General features: G+C 42.0%; 2 protein-coding genes and 3 non-coding genes across 5 annotated transcripts; 4 read left to right on the top strand and 1 right to left on the bottom strand.

The window, feature by feature from the left end:
• The first annotated feature begins 905 nt into the window (after positions 1–905).
• Positions 906–977, top strand: trnag-ucc (transfer RNA glycine (anticodon UCC)). Its single transcript has one exon. It is a non-coding gene; the product is annotated as a tRNA-Gly (tRNA).
• Positions 978–2,611: 1,634 nt separating this feature from the next.
• On the top strand, positions 2,612–2,683 carry trnag-ucc (transfer RNA glycine (anticodon UCC)). The gene has a single exon. It is a non-coding gene; the product is annotated as a tRNA-Gly (tRNA).
• A 1,640-nt stretch (positions 2,684–4,323) lies between these two features.
• trnag-ucc (transfer RNA glycine (anticodon UCC)) lies at positions 4,324–4,395 on the top strand. Its single transcript has one exon. It is a non-coding gene; the product is annotated as a tRNA-Gly (tRNA).
• Positions 4,396–7,497: 3,102 nt separating this feature from the next.
• Positions 7,498–17,378, top strand: LOC140549554 (uncharacterized). The gene is made up of 9 exons (XM_072673291.1): positions 7,498–7,763; positions 10,486–12,513; positions 13,859–14,032; positions 14,169–14,342; positions 14,478–14,651; positions 15,135–15,308; positions 15,706–15,879; positions 16,701–16,747; positions 16,831–17,378. Exons 1-9 carry the CDS (start codon positions 7,498–7,500, stop codon positions 17,376–17,378), a joined length of 3,759 nt encoding a protein of 1,252 aa, XP_072529392.1.
• A 1,061-nt stretch (positions 17,379–18,439) lies between these two features.
• Positions 18,440–21,167, bottom strand: LOC140549562 (uncharacterized). The gene is made up of 2 exons (XM_072673303.1): positions 21,092–21,167; positions 18,440–20,336 (listed from the first exon to the last, which is right to left on the bottom strand). Exon 2 carries the CDS (start codon positions 20,229–20,231, stop codon positions 18,849–18,851), a length of 1,383 nt encoding a protein of 460 aa, XP_072529404.1. The 5' UTR covers positions 20,232–20,336; positions 21,092–21,167; the 3' UTR covers positions 18,440–18,848.
• Between the last annotated feature and the right edge of the window lie 1,298 nt (positions 21,168–22,465).

Here is a 22,465-nt window from a genome sequence, read left to right as displayed (position 1 = left end):
GGTCTAACCCTCTCCCAACTGAGCTGTTTCAGCTCAGGGTAAAGGAGCTCCCCCATCCAACTGGCTTGTGCAACAACATTTTTGTGCTTGAAAGTTGGCAGCAAGTACGCCCCATATTCTTAATATTGCTGTATTTTGTGGACAGGGAGCATTAGCACTCTTTCACCAGGTAAACGGGTATGCTCTTGCCATGAGATGTTACAACAGCTGCTCTGTCAAGGGGAATTAGCTCAAATAGTAGTGCGCTCGCTTAGCATGCGAGAGGTAGCTGGATCGATGCCCGCGTTCTCCATCCTGCCTTTTTACACTGTCAATGAATTTTGAAAAAATGAAGGAAAGTGCATATTTTCTGTGTATTTCTTAAATGGACTTTATTCAAAACAACATTCTATTGCCAGCTCTCAATGAAAGATGGTCGGAGCGGGTGTTGGGGCACCATTCCCAAGCGTTGGCGGCCCCCCACTGAGATTGTTCTGTATTGCGGCCTTTCGTTTGTGTACGACATCCTGCCAAAGAGCAATTGTTTTATTCCCAACTTGCCACATTCTAGGCCCAGAACAGAAAAGAGAATCACTGCAGCACAAGCACAAAATGGGCGACAGTGGATTGGATCTTCCAAACACCAGCGTCTTCATGTCTTGATGCAGGACGGATAGATAGATCTCATCTGTTGCATTATGACGCTTTGCTCCCACGTGACAGCAACTAAACCAAAGAAATGTATGTTTCTGCCTGGTTTGGAACCAGGGACCTTTCGCGCATAATGCAAATGTGATAACCACTACAATACAGAAACCACAAAACCTTCTGCACCGTGCATGCCTCCTGAAATCTTCACGAGAGGCTTGGCTCGCCCGTCCTGGTCTAAACTTTGACTCAAGGCCTGTAAACCCAAAGCTGCAGCAGCGTTGGTGGTATAGTGGTGAGCATAGCTGCCTTCCAAGCAGTTGACCCGGGTTCGATTCCTGGCCAACGCAGCCCTTTTAATGTGACTTCTTCCAGATGAGAGGGCTAAGGAATCTTCGCAAGGGGCATCCTTCAAGATCTCGCAAGCCGTCTTTTTTCACCCTGTATTAGAAATGTCCAAAATGGAAAGACAACTTGACTCATTTCTCAACTGCTCCGCCTTCATGGAGAAAGCAGTGCTTTCCTTTCAGAAGCCAAGCAGTTTCTATAACAGACACAACAGGTCAGGATGCTGTCTACCATGCTTCTGTAAAAGCAGGGCTGTATGGGTTCATATATAATAACCCCCTTCTCAGGTGGGAGGGACCTGTCCTCATCTGAAGCTAAAAGATACCTGCTTTCTTGGTGACATTGGCAGGGAGGTTGTTGCGTTTCTTTTGCCTGAAAAGCAGCTGTCTGAGCATTGTTGATGATGAGCCCAGCAACCTTTCTATCTTCTGAAAACTCTCTTTAAGGGAGTCATTCTTTCAGACAGTTTGGGCAACATATTCCTTAAAAGCAACTCTTGCCTTTTCTGCACTGAAAGACAGGTTCCACCAAGATCTGAACTCAGATCACTGGATTCAAAGTCCAGAATACTAACCATTACACCATGGAACCTGTAAGGGTGACTCACTTTCCCCGCATGTCTGTGGCAGCGTGACCACACTAGGACCCACTAAAACTAAACACAACAAAGATGAAAAGCCCTTATGCTTCCTGCCGAAACCCGGGATCAAACCAGGGACCTTTAGATCTTCGGTCTAACCCTCTCCCAACTGAGCTGTTTCGGCTGAGGGTAAAGGAGCTCCCCCATCCAACTGGCTTGTGCAACAACATTTTTGTGCTTGAAAGTTGGCAGCAAGTACGCCCCATATTCTTAATATTGCTGTATTTTGTGGACAGGGAGCATTAGCACTCTTTCACCAGGTAAACGGGTATGCTCTTGCCATGAGATGTTACAGCAGCTGCTCTGTCAAGGGGAGTTAGCTCAAATAGTAGTGCGCTCGCTTAGCATGCGAGAGGTAGCTGGATCGATGCCCGCATTCTCCATCCTGCCTTTTTACACTGTCAATGAATTTTGAAAAAATGAAGGAAAGTGCATATTTTCTGTGTATTTCTTAAATGGACTTTATTCAAAACAACATTCTATTGCCAGCTCTCAATGAAAGATGGTCGGAGCGGGTGTTGGGGCACCATTCCCAAGCGTTGGCGGCCCCCCACTGAGATTGTTCTGTATTGCGGCCTTTCGTTTGTGTACGACATCCTGCCAAAGAGCAATTGTTTTATTCCCAACTTGCCACATTCTAGGCCCAGAACAGAAAAGAGAATCACTGCAGCACAAGCACAAAATGGGCGACAGTGGATTGGATCTTCCAAACACCAGCGTCTTCATGTCTTGATGCAGGACGGATAGATAGATCTCATCTGTTGCATTATGACGCTTTGCTCCCTTGTGACAGCAACTAAACCAAAGAAATGTATGTTTCTGCCTGGTTTGGAACCAGGGACCTTTCGCGCATAATGCAAATGTGATAACCACTACAATACAGAAACCACAAAACCTTCTGCACCGTGCATGCCTCCTGAAATCTTCACGAGAGGCTTGGCTCGCCCGTCCTGGTCTAAACTTTGACTCAAGGCCTGTAAGCCCAAAGCTGCAGCAGCGTTGGTGGTATAGTGGTGAGCATAGCTGCCTTCCAAGCAGTTGACCCGGGTTCGATTCCCGGCCAACGCAGTCCTTTTAACGGGACTTCTTCCAGATGAGAGGGGTGAGCAATCTTCGCAAGGGGCATCCTTCAAGATCTCGCAAGCCGTCTTTTTTCACCCTGTATTAGAAATGTCCAAAATGGCAAGACAACTTGACTCATTTCTCAACTGCTCCACCTTCATGGAGAAAGCAGTTCTTTCCTGTCAGAAGCCAAGCAGTTTCTATAACAGACAGTGACACAACAGGTCAGGATGCTGTCTACCATGCTTCTGTAAAAGCAGGGCTGTATGGGTTCATGTATAATAACCCCCTTCTCAGGTGGGAGGGACCTGTCCTCATCTGAAGCTAAAAGATACCTGCTTTCTTGGTGACATTGGCAGGGAGGTTGTTGCGTTTCTTTTGCCTGAAAAGCAGCTGTCTGAGCATTGTTGATGATGAGCCCAGCAACCTTTCTATCTTCTGAAAACTCTCTTTAAGGGAGTCATTCTTTCAGACAGTTTGGGCAACATATTCCTTAAAAGCAACTCTTGCCTTTTCTGCACAGAAAGACAGGTTCCACCAAGATCTGAACTCAGATCACTGGATTCAAAGTCCAGAATACTAACCATTACACCATGGAACCTGTAAGGGTGACTCACTTTCCCCGCATGTCTGTGGCAGCGTGACCACACTAGGACCCACTAAAACTAAACACAACAAAGATGAAAAGCCCTTATGCTTCCTGCCGAAACCCGGGATCAAACCAGGGACCTTTAGATCTTCGGTCTAACCCTCTTCCAACTGAGCTGTTTCGGCTCAGGGTAAAGGAGCTCCCCCATCCAACTGGCTTGTGCAACAACATTTTTGTGCTTGAAAGTTGGCAGCAAGTACGCCCCATATTCTTAATATTGCTGTATTTTGTGGACAGGGAGCATTAGCACTCTTTCACCAGGTAAACGGGTATGCTCTTGCCATGAGATGTTACCGCAGCTGCTCTGTCAAGGGGAATTAGCTCAAATAGTAGTGCGCTCGCTTAGCATGCGAGAGGTAGCTGGATCAATGCCCGCATTCTACATCCTGCCTTTTTACACTGTCAATGAATTTTTAAAAAATGAAGGAAAGTGCATATTTTCTGTGTATTTCTTAAATGGACTTTATTCAAAACAACATTCTATTGCCAGCTCTCAATGAAAGATGGTCGGAGCGGGTGTTGGGGCACCATTCCCAAGCGTTGGCGGCCCCCCACTGAGATTGTTCTGTATTGCGGCCTTTCGTTTGTGTACGACATCCTGCCAAAGAGCAATTGTTTTATTCCCAACTTGCCACATTCTAGGCCCAAAACAGAATAGAGAATCACTGCAGAACAAGCACAAAATGGGCGACAGTGGATTGGATCTTCCAAACACCAGCGTCTTCATGTCTTGATGCAGGACGGATAGATAGATCTCATCTGTTGCATTATGACGCTTTGCTCCCTTGTGACAGCAACTAAACCAAAGAAATGTATGTTTCTGCCTGGTTTGGAACCAGGGACCTTTCGCGCATAATGCAAATGTGATAACCACTACAATACAGAAACCACAAAACCTTCTGCACCGTGCATGCCTCCTGAAATCTTCACGAGAGGCTTGGCTCGCCCGTCCTGGTCTAAACTTTGACTCAAGGCCTGTAAACCCAAAGCTGCAGCAGCGTTGGTGGTATAGTGGTGAGCATAGCTGCCTTCCAAGCAGTTGACCCGGGTTCGATTCCCGGCCAACGCAGCCCTTTTAATGGGACTTCTTCCAGATGAGAGGGCTAAGGAATCTTCGCAAGGGGCATCCTTCAGGATCTCGCAAGCCGTCTTTTTTCACCCTGTATTAGAAATGTCCAAAATGGCAAGACAACTTGACTCATTTCTCAACTGCTCCGCCTTCATGGAGAAAGCAGTGCTTTCCTGTCAGAAGCCAAGCAGTTTCTATAACAGACAGTGACACAACAGGTCAGGATGCTGTCTACCATGCTTCTGTAAAAGCAGGGCTGTATGGGTTCATGTATAATAACCCCCTTTTCTGTAAACCTTGTTTGTTTTGTATTGCAGATTTTCATTTGTGTATGAATTCCTGACCTATTTTACAATTATTGTTCTTTGTTTGCACAATGCGTAAGATGTTCGCAGCATTTTCTTCATATTATCTCATTTTCAGAACCCTTGCAGTTGTGGCCCTTGCTCACGTATAAATTATTTGATCAGTAAATGTATGTTCTTATACTTATAACTCATTTTTTCTACAATAATGTTTTTTATAACAGCACATACATATCAGCATTAGATGCAGCATATTGTACTATTTGAATTTCTTGCAGAGAAGTGTCCAGCTCAGATCAAGAGTATTTTCTACTGAAATGTACTTTCACAGCATAGTTTGCAGTAATGAACCTTGCATGTGCATGTGATAAAAGGGTCATCAACCTGAGAATAGAGAGGAGATTAAGGAACAGCTCCAATCCTCACCTAAAGCAGCTGAAAGAAAATCATCATGAGGACTGGTTGATTCAACTAGCCAGATATGCTGAGGAGTGTAATTTGTTTGTGGAGCATTCACAGCCTTTTTCTTGAGGTCATATAAGAGCCCCCAGAGCCTGTTGCTGTCCCCACAGACAAATGCCTTCTTACAGTCTATGGAAAGAACATAATGAGTGGAGTCAACCTCATCGTGGCTTCCATTACATCCATGATTGGCTCCATCATTTCTGTGTAACATTAAGAGTTGCTCTTCTATTCTACAGAAACTTACAGAATTGCAGTGAGCATTCAGATCGGACAATTTATTAGCTCAAAAATATATAACTATCATCAATGTTACATATTACATGTGTAGGTTCATAATAAATGCCTATCACTTCTTGATTGACATCACCATCTCTGCTTCCTTTCTCCACTGCTGTAAAGAAATTGGTAAGAGTCTGTGGGCCTTATTTTATTGAACTTTAGGCGAGCCGTCAACATGCAATAAACTAATCAGCGTGTTGGCAGGTTGCTATTTCTATGTCAGTGGTGTTGGGCACATGCCTGTGTTGACACTGCCAAGATAGAAATGAACGGCTGACTGTTGACGTCTGCCTAGGCTGGTTTCAGTCAGCGGCGCATCTGTGTTTTCCGCTTCCACATTAGAAATCTGGCAAAAATGGACTTGATCACATTTCCTTTTGAGACCACCACACCCATCTGTGCAGAATTATTTTCAAAGACCATTGCTATTTAAGCGACACAGACGAAAGGCGTGAAAATAGACTGTTGGCGGAGTGTAAGCTAGCAATGAGCATCGTGATGCGCCTTGCACAGGGTGTAAGATAGGGTCCTGTAAGTTTTCCTACAATTAACCATTTCACATCAGATCAGAATAAATAACGGACATCTCAACTGCTGAATTATGTTGGAAAGTTTGTGGAATTCTCATTTAACAATGACATTGTTAATAATGCAATATAATCTTATGAACAAATGCGTTTTGTTCAATGTATAGATCACAAAGAGGCCTGCTGGTGTAGCATAGTGGACAGCACACGGTCTGGCAACAACAAGAAAGATCAAATTCTGATTTGTGCAAGATGGGCCATCTCCCACCAAAGCTCCTGTATGTGTTGATTGTCTAATGACTGCATGGTGACAGTGGGTTAATTTTTCATATTAAATAATTTGCTGTTGTCTTGTAAATGAACATAGCTCAAACACACACTCTCCCATTTCGGTGGGGGGAGGGGGAGTATACATGTTTTGAAAAATATATCATATAGAAATATATAATCTATAAATAGAAACTGTCAATCATCAATTAAGTTCACAACCCTGTGACTTTTATGACTGTTTTAGCTCACATTTCTTCAGTAGTGAGTTGGAAACAGTGCAGACAAATTCTTTACCTTCAACAGAGCAGAACATGCTCGTTTATCACCCTCCAGAATTCAGTCAGAGGTCCTTTTTGTTTTTTGTTTTTTTCTTAGCTGGAAAGTATTACTTCCTGGGACTTGGCTATTAAACCAGTTTGGAGGTGAAAAGTCACTGCAGGGTCATGGAAAAGCACTAGAACTGACACATAAAGATCCCTCTACCTCCGAAACTGACAAATAAATAAAAACGGATGATCACAGAATTGCTACTGTGATAGACACATACTGAGCAAGAAGCACGAGGGCAGAAATACACACACCCCTCAGTCATTCCTTTTCAAGGAACTGTTGATGTAATCAGACTAAAATGAGCTGCAACCGGTTTCCTTCTTGTCTTTCAGGTTCAGCTGTTCTATCATTCAGGCTTAACTCAGACAGAGTGTGTTCAGGTGTGTAGTGCACTACAATAACTCAGTGGGAGAAGATGTACTACAAATGGAAATTGTGTGTGTGTGTTCAGTGGTGTTTATCCTGCTCCTGTGCTGTACGTGAACATTAACAAAGACCAAGTTGGACTTTCTTACTGAAGACTTCTAGACAAACCGCAGAAAAGGTAGCAGTGCTCTCAGTTTCTCTCAGATTTGACTGTAGAGTCTTGATTTTCTGTCAGTAAATTTGATTAGTGCTTTGATTATGAAACAGCAGTGTCAAAAAATGAGTCAAAAATGAGTAAAAAACATAAAATGCAGTTTCTCAATCTTACTTGGAGAAAGGTGAGAGTCTAATGGTGCTGACACCTTTACCTGAATATGCACTCTCCTGATTTCCAGAATATCTAAAACAATGCAATCCCCATTATCACTCTGTTTTTGACTGTAATGCTGTTCACTGACTGAAGTGTTTGTTTAGATGGAGAATTGTTGAATTTATTGGCTGTTTCTGACTGTTTTCTCTCTTTGTGGATAAAATGATCACTATGAAAATTACATAGGATCATGGAAGAACATCCTGTATTCAGCAATGGAGAAGGAGAACCCAATTGTTTGTCTATGAAGAGTGATTTGTTCATACCCGAGCCTCCTGAAATCAGCTGTGAAGGAGAAGAACCCAGCTTTGCGTTTATGAAGAGTGGTCGGCCTATGGTGAACCCTCCTGGTTTCAGCAGTGAAGCAAAGGAACCCAGCTGTGTGTCTATGAAGGCTGACCAGACCATGGAAATATTTCCTGGATTCAACAGTGAAGCTGTCTCCTCTGATGAAAGGTAAGTTGTTGTGCTTCAGTGTAAACCACATAGAAATGTAAAGCTACACAGGCTTGCTGGCCATTTTTATCAAAAACATTCTATATGTCTGCACTTTGTATGTCTACAGTTCCAGACTGTATCCTGTCTACTGCAACACAGTTTTTCAAGTCAAGTCAAGTGGGTTTTTATTGTCATTTCAGCTACATACAGAGTACACAGTGAAACAAAACAAAATTCCTCCAGGACCATGGTGCAACATAGAAACAGTGCATACAGAACACAAGTGCAACACAATACAAGTGCAGACAGACAACACAACACAATACAGACAAAGAATAATAGGGGTATTAGGGGTAGTGTGCCTTCTTCATGAGTGGAGATAAAAAAAAAACAAACATCGGTCTCGCTTTTACATGTGTGGTGGGCCATTCTGAGAACATCAGTGACAGACACAGTAATGGGGCTGACCTGGGGCCGGATAAAAAATAAAAAATAAACTGAACTAAAATAACTCCTAAGGATCTTAGGATGTTTCCTAAATGCTGTTCTCTCACATATTGTAAGATGTTCTCAGATATTCTCTTAAGAAAGCTTTAATTACTTCCATAAGATCTTTAATTGTTGTTGTTTTTTATTTAGGCCAGTTGTAACATAGACTGCAGTGCTGTATTTCACAGCCTATCATAAACAATGCCAAATAACATTTTTAATTTCTCAGTATTCGATATAAACACATGTATGGGAGAGCAAATGTAGGAAAATTAGAATCAAACAAAACATTTGAACATTTTTGTCATGGCGTGCAAGGCCAGACCAAGATGGAATGAACACTCGCAGAGATTAGGATCTAAGCAAGAAGGTTTATTAAAAAAACGAACACAAACACCAAGAGTATGAAACACATGAGCAGCAATAAGAGGGCAAAAACATGAACACAACCAAAACGTGACAACACAAATGGTGAGCAGCGCTCAATACCTAGACAAGGAGAGCTGGGGAACCAGCAGCTAGACAAAGGGGCAAGGCCGACCTAACCTGAAACGGCAGCGTGCTGCTGCGAGCGTGGGTCGCCTTGCTGGGACGTGGGTAGCCAGTGAATCCTAACAGTGAGCAAGCCTGATAACGTGGTTAGCAGGGTGACTTGCTCCTGAACACAGATACTGAGCCGAAGCTGACCGTAACACACCTCTAGTTGTACAGGTAACCTCTCGAGCGACCTCAGGGTTCCAAACAATACAATTCTCGGTATTAAACCATGGAGTTGAGGCTCCTTAAGTACCCCCAGTCCCAGGTGAAACACATGAACCAAACTCATGAACGAAAACAAGGCGGAAGTCTTTATTTGGGCCTGTGGGTGGCGGCTCAGAATCGCCCCAGGGGAGGGCGAAAACCAAGGGGGTTTTCAGCAAACAAAAGTTAAACATTAATTTGCCTTATGTACAAATCTTGTTAAATTATTATTAGTTAAATTAATAATTAAATATGTTACATTAATAATTCTAGTAATTGAATTATTTAAAATCATCACTTTGAAGCTTACCTATTGAACTAGTACAATCTAAGACAAGTGTGAGGCCATCTTAAGGTTAAGAAAGTATTTTTGAAAGATACTAACAGTTCAAGAATATCAATTTCTATTAATTTTTCCTTAAGCATAAAGATAAGTACAAAAGCACTTAGAAGAATCAAAGAGAATTTCTTTATTAATTTTTTTATCCAGCTACAGGGCCACAAGCATACAAAAATGCATACTGTGTTACTGATCACAGGGTTGTAGGTTTGATACCCAGGTCTTCTCAGTTGCCACTGTCAAATGGCGTGAGGCGGTCAACCCTGTCTGCTCAGAGCATGGCTGACCTTCACTTTGTGGCAGTGGTGGCTCAGTGGTTGAGCCCTTGAGCAAGGCTGCTAACCTCTCCGCTCCACGGGTGCTGTAGCATGGCTGACCCTGTGTTCTAAGCTTCCTAGGCTGGGATATGAGAGAGAATCTCACTGTAGTGTACAAGTGCACATTACAATAAAGAAACATTACTATAAGTGAGTGAAGTAGGTTCTATAGCAACATACATTTATTTAGTATAATTCTTTGGGTGCCCCTTTTCCTAGAAGGTCAAGATGGGGGGTGGACTGATGCATTATGCAGCAACAGATGGGCTACAATCTGCAACTGTACATTTACCAACTGCACCTATATTGTAGATTGCTTCTGGAAGCATATTTAATATACTGTATGTCCAAATGTTGTGCACACCGCTTCACCCCTGAATGGATGCATTCAGCTACTTAAAATTGCACCCTTTGCTGACACAGATGTGCAAATGCACACACACAGCTTATCTAGTCAATAGAATAGGACTCTCTGGAGCAGATAAACATGAACTATTGGCACCATGCTGCCTAATGCCAGGCTAGTACAAGGGTATAAAGCCCCCCAGCATTAAGCTGTGGAGCAGTGGAAGAGCTGTGTTCTCTGGAATAATGGTGGTGGAGCTCCATCCAGTACTTTTTGGATTAGTTGGGGAGTTGAGGACAATAGAGACAGTTATTTTAACAGAAGCAGGATAAGCATTTTTAATATCCTTGATTTGAGAAGTAAAAATTAATAAGCAGGTGTCCCAATATTTTGGTCCATATAGTGCTTAATGCAATCCAGAGCCTTTTGATAAGTTTCATTTTCAGCAGTATATTACAGACAGATATGTGCTGCTAATATCTATGTACTGTGTTCGATCCCTATCAGGCAGTGCTCCACAGAGATGAACACTCTGTTGGAAGGGAATAAAGATCAATTGCAGGATTTCTACCAACCAGAAGATGATGTTCTATACAGAATCTTAGAGAGACACAAAGCCAGCATGAAGAACAAGTGTGAGGGCTTTTTTGAACACATTAAAACTCAAACCCTCCTAAACATGATTCACACACAGCTGTACATCACTGAGGGCAGGGATGAAGATGTGAATGAAGAGCATGAGATTTTACAGATGGGGAAGACACTCAGTAAATATGTACAAAGCACTCAAATGGACTGCATAGATATCTTCAGACAGGAGCAAGATCCTAAAGCAGAAACTGAAGAGGACGTTAAGGAGCAAAGAAAGAGGAGATTAAAGATTAAAGAGAACATGAGAGCTGTGTTCAGACTGAAAGAAAGACACAAAGACAGAAAAGAAGACAAAAAACCAAAACTGCCAAAGCTCAGAACAGTGCTGACTAAAGGCATTGCTGGAATTGGAAAAACTGTCTCTGTGCAGAAGTTCATTCTGGACTGGGCTGAAGAAAAAGCCAATCAGGATGTAGAGCTGATGTTTGTTCTTCCATTCCGGGAGCTGAACCTGATTAAAGATGATCAGTACAGTCTTCATCAACTTATGTGTGTCTTCCATCCTGAGCTCAAAGATCTGGACCCAAAGATCTATGATGTGTTCAAATCTGTGTTCATATTTGATGGTCTGGATGAAAGCAGAATTCCTCTGAACTTTTCACAGTGTGAGAAAGTATCTGACATCACCATGACATCATCAGTAGATGTGATAATGACCAACCTCATTAAAGGAGACCTGCTTCCTTCTGCTCTAATCTGGATCACCTCCCGACCAGCAGCAGCCAATCAGATACCTTCACAGTACATCAATAGTCTGACAGAAATTAAGGGGTTCAGTGACCCACAGAAGGAGGAGTACTTCAGGAAGAGGATCAGTGACCAAGACCAAGCCCAGAAGATCATCTCCCACATTAAGACAGCGAGAAGCCTCCACATCATGTCCCACATTCCCATCTTCTGCTGGATCTCAGCTACTGTTCTTCAGAGAATCATGGATCAAGACAGTGATACAGAAATCCCTAAAACCCTGACTGAGATGTACCTGCACTTCCTGATCACTCAGACCAGCATGAAGAAGGAAAAGCATGAGGAGAAAGAGGAGAGAGACCCACAGAAACTGCTGGAGTCCAACAGAACCCAGCTTCTGAAACTGGCTGAACTGGCTTTCAAACAGCTGATGAAGGGCAAAGCGATGTTCTATGAAGAGGACCTGAGAGAGAGCAGCATTGATGTCACTGAGGCCTCGGTGTACTCTGGGATTTTCTGGAAGATCTTCAGGGAGGACTGTGTGCTTTACCAGAGGAAGGTCTACTGCTTTGTTCATCTGAGCGTTCAGGAGTTCCTGGCTGCTGCTTATGTGTTTCACTGCTACGAGAACAAGAACATGACATCACTGCAACTTTTCCTTGATGAATATGACAGTCTAGACAGTAAAAATTCTGAAAAGGATGAGCATAGCGATGAGTCAGTGAACATCCCATTGGATGAGCTCCTGAAAAGAGCAGTGCAGAAAGCTGTAGAAAGTCAGAACGGACACCTAGACCTTTTCCTCAGTTTCCTGCTGGGCATCTCACTAGATTCCAATCAGAGACTCCTTCAAGGCCTACTGACACCCACACACAGCAGTTCAGAGGAAACCATAAAATACATAAAGAAACAAATCAAAGAGGATGCTAATCATTCTCTCTCTGCAGAGAAATCCATCAGTCTTTTCTTCTGTCTGTCTGAAATGAATGACCAGTCTCTCTTCAGAGAGCTTCAGGAGTATCTGAAATCAGAGAACATCTCAGAAGAGAAGCTCTCTCCTGGACAGTGTTCAGCACTAGCCTATACGCTCCTGATTTCAGGGGAGGTCCTGGATGAGCTGGACCTGAAGAAATACAACACGTCAGAGGAAGGTTACAGGAGACTGATGCCAGCTGTGACTGTCTGTAGAAAAGCTATGTGAGTGTCTACATTAAATCAGCACCTATAATGTATGTATAATATGTTTTTGAATATCAGTGCACATTACAGCTACTAATTGCCAGTGAGTGTGAGTATAAGGTAAGGGGTTTCAAATGAAGTGACCAGTGAGATTACGTATAAGGCAGGAGTTTCTACTACAGTGGAAATTTAGTGGCACTTGTCATCACACTACTAAAGCCGGGGTTACACTACGCAATTTTAGGCGATTTTAGGCCCGACTGTCAGTCTGGCCGACTCTAGGCAAGTCAAGTGAAGTCAAGTGGACCTTTATTGTCATTTCAACTACATACAGAGTACACAGTGAAACGAAACAACGTTCCTCCAGGACCATGGTGCAACATAGACAGTGCATACAAAACACAAGTGCAACACAGTACAAGTGCGGACAGACAACACAACACAGTACAGACAGAGAATAATGAATCATTGGCGGTAGTGTGCAAAATATGCAGTGTGCAATAAATATTGAGTCCAGTGAGGTAGTAAAGTTATTTGTGCAAAATGCTTCCCATATTGTCTGGATTCAGTCTCTGGAGTTGAGAAGTCTGATGGCTTGGGGGAAGAAGCTATTGCAGAGTCTGGTCGTGTTGGACCGGATGCTGCGGTACCTTCTTCCTGATGGCAGGAGGGAGAACAGTCTGTGTGAAGGGTGGGTGGAGTCATCCACAATGCTGGTTGCTTTGCGGATGCAGCGGGCAGTGTAGATGTCCATGACGGAGGGGAGAGACTCCGATGATCCTGTCAGTGGCCTCTAGTTGACTGTAGTCTGTATATTTCTTTGTCAGTCTGAGTCGACAGTGTATAAGGGGCACAGAGAGACAGGAGTGTTTTTTTTACCCGACTTTGAGTGTAGTCTAGTAGTATATACTAGAATATAGGTGAATCTGAATGGTGTCCTGTCTACAGCCAATGAAAACTGAGCATGGAAAGTGCAGTTTTCATTTTATGTTCCACCTTATATGATGCAGCAGCTACAGTCTGGCGCTAGTAGATGTCTGCCTCGAATGTAAGGTAGCCTATAAGCTGTGCTGTGCTACTCACCTCCAGCTCCCTCTGCAGTCTGCACAGACCATGCTGACTAAAACATTGGGATGCTAACGGCTGAAACCTGGCCCAGCTATAAGGGGTATAGGCTTTCAAACATGATAATGCATGATGTTATTCCTGTTTTCACCTTCCTGCTCTCAAATATGTGAATTTGTGATGTTATGTGGTGAACCATCTGAATGTGAAACACATGTAAAGATGAACTAGCCTGAACTTTTGGGACTGTGCAGTGTAAAACTGCAGAAGACATTTTTTATTTATTTCTGTTTTACAGACTAGGTATCTGTTATCTCACCAATGACTCCTGGAAAACCCTCTGCTCTGTTCTACAATCAGCAAACTCCTCCCTGAAAGAGCTGGACCTCGGTAACAATGACCTGCAGGACTCAGAAGTGGAGCTGCTCTTTGCTGAACTGAAGAGTTCACACTGTAAACTGGAAACACTCAGGTATATATATATATATATATATGGTAGTATATTATATAAACAACACTGATTACATTTGATATACTCTTTTTCAATTCAGAAACTATTCTCTAAGTATATTAAGCATATTGAGATGTCTGGTATAATTTCGTGGCAGACTTGCTCTCTGTAAACTTGGAGAAAAAGCTTGTGAACATTTGGGATCACTCCTACAGTCAGTTAACTCTCCCCTGAAAGAACTGGACCTCAGTAATAATGACATACAGGATGCAGGAGTGGAGCTGCTCTGTGCTGGTCTGAGGGGTTCATGCTGTAAACTGGAGACACTCAGGTGAGGTATTGTGTAAAATCGTTGCATTAGAATTACATTTTTGTACATTTTTACTCAGTAGTATACAAATCATATTATTCTATTCAGAATCCCTTCTCTGAGTATATTGTAATGTCTGTTGTATTTCACTTGAAGACTAGCTCTCTGTAATCTTGGGGGGAAAGCTTGTAAAAGTCTGGGATCAGCTCTACAATCAGGATGCTCCTCTCTGAAGAAGCTGGACCTTAGTAACAATGACCTGAAGGATTCAGGAGTGGAGCTGCTCTCTGCTGGTCTGAAAAGTTCATGCTGTAAACTGGAGACACTCAGGTAAATTTAAATTTACCTGAGTAAAGATTTAAAGATTTAAATGTGTTATTTCTAATATTACTGTTACTACAACCGTAGTTCATCTCTCAGTAATAATCATCAAGGTCTGGACAACATTCCAACTCCTGCACTGTGATGTGATATAGAGCTGGGCAATGTGACAATATTTTGTTATTGTGATACACAATATGCTTTTCTAAGCATATGAAGGAAATTGTTATTGCTTAATAAACACTGATTAACTGCAGCTTCCATTAGAAACAGTGTAATTACACTGGGTTAATTAGATGAAGAGCAGCAGATGTTGAATATAAATCACTGTATTCAGTAGAGGAGAGGATCTGAATAATCTGTCACTACTGATTGACTGTTTTTAGTCTGTGGTCACATGTATTGTGATAAATATTGCAAAAAAATGTATTCTTACCATATCCCAGCCCTAATGTATCTTTCTTTGAGTGTCCAAGATCTTTCTCTCTGCAGACTGGATTTCTGTAATCTTGGGGACAAAGCTTGTGATATTCTGACATCAGCTTTGCAATCAGTAAACTGTAACCTAAAAGAGCTGGACCTCAGTAACAATGACCTGCAAGATTCAGGAGTGGAGCTGCTCTCTGCTGGACTGAAGAGTCCACACTTTAAACTGGAGACACTTAGGTAACCTTTCTGTTAATTATATCTTAAATGATACACGTTGAGCTCTAAAAGTCAGTGATATTCAAAGAGAACACTCATACATGAATCTTTAACAAGATTTGCAATTTTAATGATAAATTTGGCTGCTTCTCCTAAGGGACTGTCAACAAATTACAAGTGGTGTTGATCGATGTTCAGGCACAGTTAGAAGATTTAAGTTCCAGTCTAGAATATTTTAGTAAATGTAAGGTTATGGGGAGTTTAGAAATGTTGACGAGGGGTCTTCCAACTTTCATTCAGACTGACCAGTTTTACATTATTGTGTTAAACAGCCATCACCCTCTGCCAGTATTGCAATCATTTAGAAGAAAATAGTTGCAAAAAACATCCTGTCCCTCTTTTTCCTCCTTTTCTGCAGACTGTCTGGTTGTATGGTCACATATGAAGGCTGTTCTGCTTTAGCTTCAGCTCTGAAATCAAACTCTTCCTACCTGAGAGAACTGGATCTGACATATAATCACCCAGGAGAGTCTGGAGTGAGGCTGCTCTCTGATCTGCTGGAGGATCCGCACTGTAAACTGGAAAAGCTGCAGTGAGTTCCTGAGTTAAGCTGTCAGAAATCTTTTATTGTCTTTTGTTCAGAGATCTCCCCTTACTGTGATATGTGCTAATCCTTGTGCCATTTATTCTGAGATTTTCCCCAACAGCAACTGGTCCAAGACTGGTGTCAAGTCAGGTCAAGTCAAGTCAAGTGGCTTTTATTGTCATTTCAGCGCTGTACAAGTACACAGTGAAATGAAATTATGTTTTTCTAGAACAAGGGTGCCACATGGAACAAAATACAATACAGTACAGACAAAAAGTATAAAGTCTACTAAAGGATTTACTCTCTCAGTAAATACAAGTATTGGAGAAATGACAGCAACCTAATGTGTAACTGTACATGTGTTTGTCCTTATGGTGAAGTCAACAGTCAACAGATAACAGAGGGAGCGTAACCTGCCTCTGATGTAGAGAGAGAGGATTTTCTCCCAGTGTGTGATCATTAAACCCAGGAACGTAGCTGCATTGAAAACTCAAAAAATAACCTAACCCCAGGATGTGTTGAGACAGAAAACAACTCCAGACACACAGTGACACCATATATCATATATACAGATGCTTAGAGCAATGATTCCCACCCTGGACATGGAGGACCTTTCGTCCTACACATTTTGGTGGTTTTCTGCTCTAACACACCACTTTTAACTCAAGCAGCTAGATCCGGTGTGTTAGAAGCAGGGTAAACACTATGATTTGCAGAGCAGTCCTCCGGGATCAGTGTTGGGAACCACTGTCTTAGCTGAAACCCAGGTCATTTCAGGGCTGTATTACAGAGTTCCCCAAGACCAGACACATGTGCTTTTTCTCTAGGGTGGAGCATGGAGGAAGGATCAGGATAAAACCTGGACTAAAGAAATGTAAGGCTCACACACATTAATAACATTAATATACACCCACAGTTTCAGTGCCCTCCTCCAACCTGTGTTTTCTGTGTCTGTAGATGGCTGTAAGCTCACCCTGGACCCAAACACAGCACACACTCGTCTCTCTCTGTCTGATGAGAACCGAAAGGTGCAGCGTGTGGAAGAGCAGATCTTTTATTTGGATCATTCGAAGAGATTTAAACACTGGGAACAAGTTCTGAGTGTGGAGAGCCTGACTGGACGCTGCTACTGGGAGGCTGAGTGGAGTGAAAGTGGAGTGTATGTAGCCGTCTCCTACAGAGGGATCAGCAGGGAAGAAGACAGTGGTGTCAGTGGGTTTGGACTCAATAATCAGTCATGGAGTCTGTACTGCTCTGATAAGAGGTTCACCTTCAGACACGATGAAAAGGAAACTGTCGTGTTGCCCTCCCGGTCTCGCTCCCGCTGCCGCAGAGTAGGAGTGTATCTGGACTGGCCAGCTGGAGCGCTGTCCTTTTATAGCATCTCACCCAACACACACACAGTGACCCACTTGCACACATTCTACGCCATGTTCACTGAGCCTCTCCACGCTGGTTTTAGGGTTGATTATGGCTCCTCGGTGTGGATGTGTGACACTGAATAGCCTCTATGTAAGGTTTGGGGTCTGGACTCATAACTGAGGCCCTAATGTATGTATGTGTGCAATCACAGTGGAAAATGTGCTTTAAAGTGGACTTCAGACTCAAATTAATGGGAGCAACTGCATTGAGGGCGGGGAAGTCCTTACCACCCCTCTGAAGCTAAAAGGGGGGAATGCCCCTGTAATCATAGTAGCAAATAGTAGTAAACCTGCATGGTTGCTTAATTTGTTCAGCATGGGCATTTTACTCACTGGTTCTCAGTGGAGTCATGGTTTGCCCTCTAAATAGGGTCAGTCCCTGACAGAAGTGCAGGCTTTCTAAATCAACCATTGCCTTTAAATAAAATATCCTAACAGAAGTCCCGACCATAAGAGCATTCATTGGAATATTCAATATTCATTAGTAGTTTGAGCTGCTAAAATATGTATTTTGTTTATTATTAAGAAAGCTTATTAAAAGATGAATTAGTGAGTTTTTACACAAGTACATCTAGTGGGCACATTGTAAGCCTGACGTGAAAAAGGAAAACAAAAAAAATAACATCATAACTAATAATCTAGTTAGTCTAATTTTGTGTTTTCATTGTGCTTTAAATATAATTATTTATTTTAACTTTTATTTTGAATAACTGAACTGAACACTGAAACTGAATTATTTGCGGACTGTTTTCCAAAGTCATGTGGCTAATTTAATGGCTTTCCCCCTTTTCCCTTTTGTATAATTTGCTCATCATATTAAAGACAACAGCAGTGCAAACCCATCATGTTAAATCTTTTTCTTGTGGTTAATTGGACTAAATGTAACTAATCTTAAACAGTGCTGTTGATCAGATTATTAAATTCATTTCACTTTGTTCCTCCAACAAAAGTGACAAAACTGGTTTCCTGGGTGTACAAAAACCTGCTGCAGAACTATACTGTGAACGAGTCTTCATGATAGCACACAAGGAAGTGTGCTGCTTCCTTGTCTGATTTAATGATTACTAAACTCTTTAATATACTTATTTAAACTCAACTTAGACTGCAACAAAACAGCGTGTTTTTATTATCAGTATTCATCATCATTCATTTACTTATTATTCATTCATCAGGCCAGTGAAGCAGTAGAAAACCTGACATTTTTGGCAGTACTGTTGACATCAAGCAGGATGGTTATATGGAGTTCTGTAAGTTTGCATCAAGTTGGTTTTTCCTCAGTCAGCATCAGCAACCTCAAATTATTGACCAAGCAACCTTTTTCCACTCTGGAATTATCCAGCTGTGATCTCAGTGTTTTCTGCCCAATAGAGACATGGAGCTGCGATTTCTTGTTCTTTACAGACAAACCTGGCCCACCTGGACATCAGCTGTTACAACCCATTCAAGACAAAGTCCAGTAAACCTTGTGCACCAAGATTATTTCCATTACTCAGTTTGCACATTCCTCTTGACTGAACACTAACTGATGCTGGAATGTCTTTTAACTCAACAATGTCAGGTGGCAGGCATTTTCACAATCTTTTTTGTACACTTGTGTTTCTTTGTAGTACGTCTACATTTAAAGTTCTTCCCACATTCAGAGCAGTGGTATGTACTCTCTCCAGTGTGGATGAGTTTGTGTGATTGGAGATGACTTTTTACAGTAAAACTCTTCCCACAGTCTGAGCAGTGATATGGCTTCTCTCCTGTGTGAATGCGCTGATGTCGCAGGAGATTACTCTTTTGATTAAACCTCCGCCCACACTGTGAGCACTGATATGGCTTTTCTCCTGTGTGAATGAGCTTGTGTGTTTGGAGACTACTCTGTACTGTAAAACTCTTTCCACACTCTGAGCACTCATACGGCTTATCTCCAGTGTGAGTACGCTGATGTTCCTGAAGACGACTTTGAAAACTGAAACTTTTCTCACACACTGAGCACTGAAATGGCTTCTCTCCGGTGTGGCTGCGCTGGTGAATTGAGAGATAAAGTTGAAGACCAAACTTCTTCCCACACTCGGAGCACTCGTACAGCTTCTCTCCAGTGTGCACGTGCTGGTGAAGTTGGAGATGACTACTTCGATTAAAACTCTTCCCACAGTCTGAGCAGTGATACGGCCTCTCTCCTGTGTGAAGGCGCTGGTGTATTTTGAGATTACTCTGTAGATTAAAACTCCTTCCACAGTCTAAGCAGTGATATGGTCTCTCTCCTGTGTGAAGACGTTGGTGTATTCTGAGATTACTGCGTAGATTAAAACCTTTTCCACATTCTGAACAACGATACAGCCCATCTCCTGTGTGAAGGCGTTGGTGTTTCTTTAGGTAACCCAGTTGTGTAAAGGTTTTCCCACACTCTAAACAGCGATGGGGCTTCTCTCCTTTGTGAACACGCTTGTGTTTTGTTAGATAACTAACTTGAGTAAAGGTTTTCCCACATTCAGTGCATTTATGTGGCCTCTCTCCTGTGTGGAGGCGCTGGTGTATTTTGAGATAACTATGTTGCGTAAATGTTTTTCCACACTCGGAGCAGTGAGCTGGCTTCTCTCTGTTGTGAGTCTTGACATCGCTGTCAACAACAACACCTTTCTCACAGTCTGATGACATCCCACGCTGTAGACACTGGCGAGCTGACTCCTTTCTAAATATATATTTCTCTTGTTTTGGGGATTTATTTGCACAGAGAGCACCAGGTGATCTTTGGTGAGCACTTGCACATATTGGCAGCATCACATCCTCACATTTAATTTCTTCTGGATTCAGAACTGGCAGCCCAACACCCTCACTTTTCATCTCTTCTTTTTTTAGCACTGGCAGTGCCATATCCTCATATTTCATCTCTTCTGGCGTTAGCACTGGTAGTGCCACATCCTCACATTTCACCTCTTCTAGTTTCTGCATTGTGAAATGTACCTCTTCGAAGGAACTCGTGTTTACAGTGGTAATTTTAACCAGGAGAGTGGCACACAGACAAGGAGTTGCCTTGCAACAACATGTCAGTCATTTCTATAAGAGAAAAAGAACATGAGAACTCAACGTGAAGCTCAAAACAGTATGACAAAATTGTCTGACACTGAACATGATGTAAAACTATTCAATTTATCCCAGAAGTTAATGAATATTTCTATATCTGCGAGTTTCAGATCTGCTAGAGGATGCTTCTGGCTTCTCCCATAGACGTCTTACAACATTATGTACATATAGAGGAGATACAGAATAAAATAATACTGAATTTAAAAAAACAAAAAAACATCTGCAGGCTAGGGCAGCTCTTCTTATTTCAGTGTGGACTGGGATGTGACAGGGTTCTTTACAAAGGAGGTCCACAAATAACCTTCTAGTGGAACCATTTGGTTTAACGCCCACATGTATTTACACTTATTTAGATTTATATATGATACATAGCTACACTGCACCTGCACTGACTAGTATAAGTAGACAGCTTAGCTTAAGAGATAACAATTTAAAATAGATCATTTAAAAACAATGGTCTTTTTAGGCCTATGTCAGTACAGTGTGTCTGCATCTGAACATGTGTCTATGTCAGTAATACCTGCAGAACTGCCTCTGAGCAAGCAGCTTCAGCACAAGCTCCAGGGCTCCAGGGCTCCAGGGCTGGCCAACAGTAACCACACACTCCTGTCTCTCATCAGTTTTGAGTTTAAATCGGACAGTTAAACTATTATACGTTTACTTTCATAGACATCAACCATTTTAAACAGCACAAGAGCTACTGGACATCTAAAGAATAGCGCCCATACCTCAAAACCAGCTCCAGTGTGGAGTTCTTGCTGAAGTGAAACCAACAGCTGTTTCTCTCCGGCCGCAGGAGTCCTACTGCGCATGTGCAGAATGTCACTCTAGCCTGTTTCTCATTGGAGGAACGGAGAATGATGTAACGATGACGCTACACAGAATATGAAAGGGTTATTCATTTTAATTGTATTTTTTCTGCAAAACTTTGATTACATGTATTAAAATGTTTCACTATAACAAGAGTAATTAGTCTACAAAAATTCACAGTGTTGGAATATAATGATTAATGAATTCCACTTTATTATTATTATTATTATTATTATTATTAGTTGATGATATATGATCCTTGTATGATCAAGGTGGCTGACCAGCATGACCAGCACTGCAGCGCTAGCCTACCAGTCTGACCAGCCTGACCAAACTGGACCAGATTTCCTCTAGACCAACACATGGGATCTATTCATTTGAGTCTGATGGTTTAGCTGGTCTACCACTTAGTCAACTAGTATGACCAAGCTTGCTGACCAGCATGACCAGAGTAACCACGCTGATGTACCAGTATAACCAGCTTGAACTCTTTTTACATGCTGAGTTAAAACTATAAATATCAGCAGTGCTATCAGTATATAATAGCACTGATAACATAATTTAAAAAGATAAATATTTAATACAAAAATAACACTGGCAGAAATTAAGCAAATGTATGATGACATTATACTAGTGTATAATTCTGTGTTGCTTGACCCAAATGTTCTTTCCAACCTACATGCACAAAAATGTCCTACAAAACTGGCTGAAGGTAAAAGTTGTATAAACTGCTCTGTGTGAAGTATCTGGGGGTGCTTTTGAATTTAGCCCCTATTATGCATGTAATGGATATAGCCACTAGATGGCACTGTGTGCACAACAATCAGTGATGGATGTGCCATGAGACTAGATGTTTATGAAAATCAATGAATAATTAGATGAAAAACACACCCAAAGAAGCCCAGTTCACAAAAACATAGATACATTATCCTTCTGAAATCTGGAAGATTATGCTCTGGACAAATGAACTCTGAAAAGTGAGCTTTATGCCCAACATTGGCCCTGTCTGGAGGAGGGTTTGAGGACGCTTTGTAATACCAGGACTTCAGGCTTCCTACTACTGCTACTGAGGAAACAACAACATCTGCTCTGTATTAGAGAATTATTTCAAGGAATGTAAGAATGACAATGCACACAAGCAAGCCTACCTCACAGTGGTTCCATGAATAAGAAATGTAAACTTTTATTAGGACATAAATAAAGTCACAATTTACATCATATTTTTGTTACAGAAGCTAAAACATGCAGTTCATGTTTGAAGGCCTACCAATGTTGAAGCAGTTTTATGAGGA

Source organism: Salminus brasiliensis, chromosome 2 (assembly GCF_030463535.1).
Source record: "Salminus brasiliensis chromosome 2, fSalBra1.hap2, whole genome shotgun sequence".
In the NCBI taxonomy this organism is placed as follows: Eukaryota; Metazoa; Chordata; class Actinopteri; order Characiformes; family Bryconidae; genus Salminus; species Salminus brasiliensis.
The sequence above is the reverse complement of the archived record's forward strand: the minus strand, read 5'-3'. Positions and strand labels throughout refer to the sequence as shown.